Genomic DNA, 7,479 nt, shown 5'->3' with positions numbered 1-7,479 from the left:
CAGGAGCTGAGGGGTTAAAGGAAGCCCAAGTTACCTTTTTTGTTGTTGTTGTTTGGTTTTGTTGTTGTCGCAATGCCCAAGCAAACTCTCATCATTTCAGCAGATAAGAGAGATGATGAAATTCCCTCCCCTCTGATAGCATTGCAGAGCACAAATGATGCCATTACCAGAAGGCTCTTTCTTCATGAGTGATGTAAAATCTCTGCCTTCTTGCCCCTTTGCCTGCTACAGCCCAGGGATAAATAAGAGACATCTGCACCCTTCCTATCTTCCAAGGGCTGCTAAGAATCTTCCTCTACTGCCCTGACAGCAAATGGCTGGAGATCAAAGAGCTGCTGACAGGCAGGAGGCATCCTGCTATCTCCTGGCAAACAAACTGCTGACATCTCCATTGCAGAGGGCAGCTGTAACCCGTTGTTTTTATTTTTTTTTCTGGTCATACCCACTCTGTTCTTGTGTTGGAAAAGAGGACCACCTGTGCTTAGCACATGCCCACTGCATTACCAGCAATAAGGCTGCATCTCCCCAGGTGCAGTGGTGTGACCCTCTCAGCCCTGGCCATGGGTCTGGGTTAATACTGCTGGGGAGTTGCAGTCTGCTGTTGTCTGGAGTCCTATACTGGGTGCTGCCGAGGGCACAACAGGAGCTGGTGATGTAGGTTCTGGAGATGGGCTGTGACTTGGTGGGTTGCAGGCAGTGGGGCTGGACAGACACTCCCAGCTTGACTGGCAGGCTCCCACAGCAGCCACCCCTGGGGGATGTGGACAAGGAATAATGCCTTTAAAAACATCTAACATGGAAATACCTTGTTTTGAAGCTTTGAAGCTGTTTATATTCTCTTCTGTTGAGAGATGTACAGCTTTAGTTTTTCCTCCTTTTCTGAAGCCTGAAATGGATGACCTTCAAAAGCTCAGATGTGTACTCTCCATGCACCTGTGGGTAATTTTCTCACTTCTCCCAGCTGGCCTCATCTCTTGCCATGCTGCAGCCCTACCAGGGCTAAATTTGCTGCTGGGAGGTCTCAAGGACACTGCTGCGTGTTCTGCCTTGCAACAACCCCGAATGTGATGCAACCAGAGCTCTACCCATAATCCTGCACACTGCAGTGGGGTTCAGGGGAGGGCATGGTGGGGTGGCCTGCTGCCAAGAGGGGAAAAATGTGGCTCTGGAGGCACAGGTAGACACAGTTACATAAGGATGAGAACCTGTCCAGACAGACACAGTGCAATGAGGTCAGTGGGTTTATCCTGCCACTGCTATGCCCTTCTCCTCCCCCTGAATGACTACAGTACTTATCTGGACAGTCCCATGCCATACAGCCATCTCCATCACTGCATGCCCAAAAGCCTCCCAGGACCAAAGCGTGAGCACACGGCTCAGCATTTCAGGTTTTCCAAATCCGGTGGAGCCAATCCATGCATAATGCAGCAAAAGAGATGTCCATAGTCTGCAGTGCACGATTCTTCCAGAGAGGCAGCTGGTGTCCTCTGTACCCCACCAGCCCTCACACCACCATCTGCTCCTCTTTCTCAGCAGCTCCTCCCTATGGGTTTATTGTTTTGTAATTCTTCAGCTTCCTTTTTCTTCTCTAGCATCAGCAATGGGCCTTTGTCTTATTGGAGGAAGAAACTGATGATGGCTTTGATGTTTCCTTGGTTCTGCCTTGCTCTTGTATCACAACTGCTCCAAAGACTGTTTCTGTGAATAGACATCGAACCAACAAAAACAAGCAGCTCCCACTTCCAAGATGAGCCACAATTGTGAAGGAGGACTGAGGACTGACAAATGGCTGCTTGAGTGGAACATGGATGCAAGCATTGCTACACGGGCAAATCTATGCTTTCAGTTGGGCTGCAGGCAGGACCAGCTCCAGTAGAGTTTTGCACATATGCCCTGTGCTGCCAATTCAGCAGCTTTTGTCCCTGCTGATCCAGGGACAGACACTCAGCTGCTCTGCACAAAAATCTAGCAGGATCAATCACAGATCACTTCAGTAATTACCTCTTTGCATTCAGTTTATTTTTCCAGCAATTTCTGTCTGCTTCTTTCTGACACTGGCACAGCCCTAACAAAACCTTTCTAGTAGTATTGGTCTTTAACAACCAAGTATGTAATTTTCCCCTTTATTTTTTATTTTTAATAATTTTCTTATTAATCTCTCCTTTAGATGAACAAACAGACGTGAGGACTCCTTGGCTCCAGTGAATTTTGTGATTACTGGCTCCCAAGACATTTCTAACTGAGCAAAGCAGTGAGCATCCCACGCTCATGGAGTGTCAGCAGCAGTGCTGACTACGGGCCCAGCAGCCACAGGGAAGGATTAACAGGCCCTCCTAGAGCTGCAGCAAAGAATGCTCCACATTAGTGGCCGTGTGAGTGGCTCCTGGGTGCAGGCACGGGGAAGACAAGCACCTTTCCAAGCCTTGTTCTTTGCTTACATCCAGACAAGTGTTGCGTAAGTGTGTACCTCATGTTTGAGGTATGACTTCAGATACTTGTTCTGTTGCATCATTTGTTGAGACAACTGCCCCTTGGATGGCCTTGAAGCCATGCGGGCAGTAACCAGCCAATGGGGATGAGATGGAAAGGAATACGATGTCTCTGTAGGACAAGGGGACAACATGAGCTTTTGGCGAGTGTCATAGGCATCCTGAGGCACTTTTCTTTCAGAGCACAGAGAGGTCAACTGCTCCCATGACTGAATATGAGCTCCAGTGATGGAGACCTACAACATGCCCTGCTAAGCTGATCCAGCAGCAACTTCCCTCCAACTTAGGAAGCACTAGACGTAGGGCGCGTCTATTTTTCTTCTTTATTTTTCTTTGAGGGTGCCTAAATCACATCTCTTTTGCTTCAAATTAAGATCACTGCTTCCTGATCATGCCAATGGCAGACAGGGAGGACAAAACCTTACCCTTCTCTTTACAACAGCTTTTTTATAAGTTTGCAGGTTGTTAAAGTGCCTCCTTATTGACCAGCCTGTGAGCTGTCAACAGGCACTTTTTCAGGCAAATGAGAGGACCGGGCTGAGTCTTGTTTCATAGGTTGTATTTCCAGAACTTTCTTTTGTTGTAGAAAAGAGCAAAAAGCAGGGGAGGAGGGAGCAGAATTTCTTCACATGTCCTACGTGTGACATTTATGTTTATACATCCTAGTGATGTTAGCTTTTTTCGCAACAGGATGACACTGTGGACTCGAGTTCAGTCTGTGATTCACAAAAAGCTCCTGTTCTTTCCTGCGGCACAGCTGCTCTGTCATTGTGCTGCACTCACCGTTTCCATGACTATTTATTTATGAGACAGTAAACCTGTTTGTGGTGTTCAGCAGGGATTGTGCTGCAGCTCCCAGCTGCCTCGTGCTGGAGAACTATGAAGCAGTTCATGCCTTGTTCTTTCTACTTCACCCTGCAAGTTCCCAGGGAGGGCACTGAACCAGGTGAGAGCTCCTGGCCCATGGCAGCAAGGCCTGGCCCTTCCCTCCCCATCATGAGGCAATGACATCAGGAGCAGCCAGAAACAGAAGAGGAAAAAAAGAAAAAAACAAAAGAAGCCAAAGCAAAGGTTAACAGAGCTGGTTGCTCTCTTCTCTAGACTGTCGCTCCTTGTTGAGGACAGGAACCCAAAAGGCAGTGCTGACGTTGACCATGTTCAGCTGGTTTATCTGCTGCAATAATTTGAGCACAAGTGATGTAAAACATTTTGGTAACAGTTCTCAGTTCAGTCATAGCAACTGAATATGATTGAATCAGAAAAGCAATGACCTGAAGTTCATACCCGGCAGCAAACATTCTAGTGGAACATTGATGTGTCACCAAATCAACAGCACTTCTCAGCTCTGTCTTTTTTTCTTTTTCTTTTTTTTTTTTTTTTTAATAAATAACTAATTCCAGCATCACAAAATCCAAGGACAGTTTTGGCTCAGGTTGCTGAAGGACCAGCAGCAACACTGCAGAAGAAATGACTATTTGATCCCTTATTATTACTCACAGTTACTCAGTTTGGTTGTTGATATACCTTTCATAACAATTAACAGCTCTACTAGGCAAAATGGTATTGCCTTTGATTCTAAAACTAAATGAAGTGTTGCTAAGAATTTTACACCCATCCTCTTCCCAGCAGCAAGGACGGGCTGCAATGTGAGCACATCAAAACATGTGTGAGGGTCTATTGATGAACACCTGCACAGTGTCCAAAGCCCCCAGCCTGGGCTCCACGTGGCCTCTCCATTTCCTAACTTCACAAAGCTCCTGCCCCCTCTATCTGAACTGGAGAAAAACAAGAACCCATTTTGTTTTGCTTCTCTCTTATCCACAGCAAGGTAGATTTTAAGGCAAGTTTGCAGAGCCCCACTTCATGCACCAGTGTGAAACGGGCCGGAGGCTGTTTGCTGTCCTGCAGCGCTGAGGCTGCACCACAGCCCGCCCTGCAGGCCTCTCAGTGCACCAGGCTGCAGATCTGCTGCTGGTTCCCCTGCAAGGACAGAAGAGTGAAGTGATCTCACTGTTGTTACAGATGGAGGAAATGTGTTTCTGCACCTTTGTGCTGACTCTCCTGGTGCACTCAGACACCGAGGCCTCCTGGACTAATGTTTCCCTGAAAGTCTCTTCTCCTGAATGTAACAGGAGCACTTCCTTGCAGTACTAACACTTTTCCAGGCAGCAGCTGGGCAAACCCTTGGAGAAGAGCTTTCTGGCTGTGTCCTGTTTCCTTCTGTGTCTCCGTGTTGCTCTACGTTTGTTTTTTCTCCCACTTGCCTTCACCCCAGCAACTACCAGCAAACAAAGGCTCAGTTGATTTCCTCCCAGCCGCAGTGACAGCTGCTCACAGCGACGCGGCGCCGGCAGAGGAACGGGGCGCCCCCGGGCGGAGGAGCAGAGCCGGGCACCGCCGCACCGGGCACCGCCCCGCGGCCTCCGCTCCTCCCCCGGCACCTGGGTTCGCGCGGCCATGGCGGACGGGAGCGGGCGGTGAGCGGCCACGACGGGTCGGGACGGCCGGGACTGCGGGGCGGGGCGGGCGGCAGCCGTGAGGGATGCGGGGGTTGGGGGTGGCCGGGTGCGGGGGGTTGCGCGGCTCCCGGCGCTGCCGCTCACACCGTTGTCTCTCCCGCCGTTGTGTCCCTGCAGCGCCGTGCCCGGAGCGGGGCCGCCGCGGTGCCGCTCCGACTCTCCGGGGCTGCTGGAATGCCGCCGCTGCCGGTACCTGCGCACGGGCCGGGGTGAGCGGGGCCGGGGGTAGGCGGGGGCCGCTCCTTCCGTGCCGGTGCATCGTGCGGCCCGGCCCGGCCCCGCCCCTGTACATCCCGTCCCGCTTGTCGTTGCAGCCTGCTGCCAGCTGCTGGGAGCGCTGCTCGCCGCGCTCATCCTCGTCTGCAGCTCCGTGTCCTACGGCTCGGCGGGCGGATACACGGGCGTCCCCGGGCAGGGCGGCATCTACTACTACGCGTACGGCGGCGCGTACAGCGGCTTCAGCGGAGCGGACGGGGAGAAAGCCCAGCAGCTGGACCGGCGTTTCACGGAGCTCAAGGTGCCCGTCGCCAGGGCGGCCATGGCCGTGGGCGGAGCCCTCACGGTTTTCTCTTGTGCGCTGATTTTGGCCGGCGTTGCGCGGATCCCGTGGCGTTTTCCGGCGTGGCTCCTACTGGAATGTGTCCTGGATGCCGGGGTTGCAGTGGGTTTGCTGGTCGCTCTGTACTACTTCTTCCATCACCTGCTGGGGGTTTATGAATCATCAGTGTGCAAAGAGAGAGCGCAGCTTTACCAAAGCAAAGGCTATCGGGGCTTCGGCTGCAGCATGCACGGGGCAGAGATTGCTGCCGGCCTCCTGGGCTGTGCGGCTGTCGTGGCGTTCCTGCTTAGTGCAGGACTGGCTGTCAGAGCATACAGAACAGTTCACAAACTGAAACGGAAGCCAGAGCACATGCAGCAGCCATAGAATTATTCCTCTGCTCCAGTAGTCCTGATTTCTGCCAGCCTCGTGGCATGCTTTGACTTGCTTGGGGACAATACATTCTTATTACTGTAACAGAGCAGCCACCAAGAATATGGCTCCAAATATAGTGAAATCAAGCAGTTCAAACTTGAATCAGCACTGTTAAATTATTAGTGGACACATAGGCCCCACAGATTGTCTTCATCTGGTGGCTCTTCTGCCTCTCCAGCACATATCAGAGACAGAGAATGCACTGCTAACTGCTGTTCTTATAAACACAGTAATGCACAGGCTTTGTCTAAATAGCAAACTTGTCTTGTGGGTTTTGTGGCCTGGGAAGATAATTCAGTTTTGGAGAAGTCCTTGTTCCTAAATGTAGATGACTGAGAGAGAGATCACATACCTGAGCTCAGGGTTTCCTTTTGCCTCCTTGTACTTGGGGTACTTGGGTTAGGGCAACATCATACCCAGAATCCTCCCAGCAGTAGGTTAATTAATGCCAGTAATCACATCAGGCAGCTGGCGTGGCTAGAATGTGTCACAGACACATGTGCTGGAGCTTTTAAAAAGGGCCTGTGACTGTCCACTGTGAATGGAACTCTTAAAAGCGAGCAGTGAAGCTGGTGGCTGTGGCTGCCAATTCCTGCTTCATAAAGATCTGTTGGTGCTAAAGGGGCAGCTTTCATATGGCATTTATATTGCCATCAGACTCCTGAAATAGACTTGCAGGGTGTTGAACACACTCAGCTTAATTTGTGACACAGTGCCTTCTTTTCGCTTCCCTCTGGGTGAGGGCACCTTTCTGGATGGAGCAGTCCTTTATATAACACGTACACAACCATTTTGCTTAAGAAGAGCCCAAAGTTTGAGTCATCTGACAGAAGTTTTAGGAGCTCACAGAGGTGATTTAAGACATATGTGTATTGTTTGCAAAATGTTTCTAGTGTGCAAGGTAGGGAGATGAGAGTGATTTTGTATTATGAACAAATAAAGGTGATTTTTTCTATTTTTCTCTTCAGAAATTTGTTGGTTTTATTTTTGTAGATTTATCAAAGAAAATAAGATGAGCACCAGGTTCACATACCATGCTCAGAATGAAAAGCCATTTCAGAGCAGTGCCCACCATGTGCATTAACCCACATGAGGATTAATCACCACTGGTTTAACAGACCAACTCTACCTCTGCAGGTCATAAAAATAAATCCAAAAAGCAGCACTGTAAAAGCGTGCTTTGTCATACATTTACCTCCAGTTTCACCAGTGACCAAATCTTTGCAATTGCTGAAGCTGCAGAACGCTACTTTCATATTTCTGGTTGCAGTACTACATTGTAACACTTCAGGCGACTTCTGCTTCCTTTTAGCAGCCAGAGGCACTGAGTAAATGCAGGGATTCATGTGGACAGTCCACCTCCACCATGGCCCTATTTCTTCTACTGATTCCATACTGCTTGCTTGCTGCAATTACTTCTAAAGAGCTGTATGGTGTTATCCACAAGTTCACAGGGCAGGATTCCTCTGGCAGGGTACAGAGAGCTGCCCAGTACTTG

General features: G+C 50.0%; 1 protein-coding gene and 1 long non-coding RNA gene across 2 annotated transcripts; both read left to right on the top strand.

Annotated features, from left to right (window-relative positions):
- The first annotated feature begins 412 nt into the window (after positions 1 to 412).
- On the top strand, positions 413 to 3,545 carry LOC146760602 (uncharacterized). The gene is made up of 2 exons (XR_014947614.1): positions 413 to 1,993; positions 2,168 to 3,545. It is a non-coding gene; the product is annotated as an uncharacterized LOC146760602 (long non-coding RNA).
- A 1,268-nt stretch (positions 3,546 to 4,813) lies between these two features.
- On the top strand, positions 4,814 to 6,952 carry MARVELD3 (MARVEL domain containing 3; the record flags this gene model as incomplete). The annotated part of the gene is made up of 3 exons (XM_085550612.1): positions 4,814 to 4,983; positions 5,126 to 5,217; positions 5,323 to 6,952. Coding segments are annotated over 3 exons (873 nt in total), but the record flags the coding sequence as incomplete, so codon positions are not given.
- Between the last annotated feature and the right edge of the window lie 527 nt (positions 6,953 to 7,479).

Source organism: Coturnix japonica, chromosome 6 (assembly GCF_054131305.1).
Source record: "Coturnix japonica strain WE chromosome 6, WE-NBRP24, whole genome shotgun sequence".
In the NCBI taxonomy this organism is placed as follows: domain Eukaryota; kingdom Metazoa; phylum Chordata; class Aves; order Galliformes; family Phasianidae; genus Coturnix; species Coturnix japonica.
The sequence above is the reverse complement of the archived record's forward strand: the minus strand, read 5'-3'. Positions and strand labels throughout refer to the sequence as shown.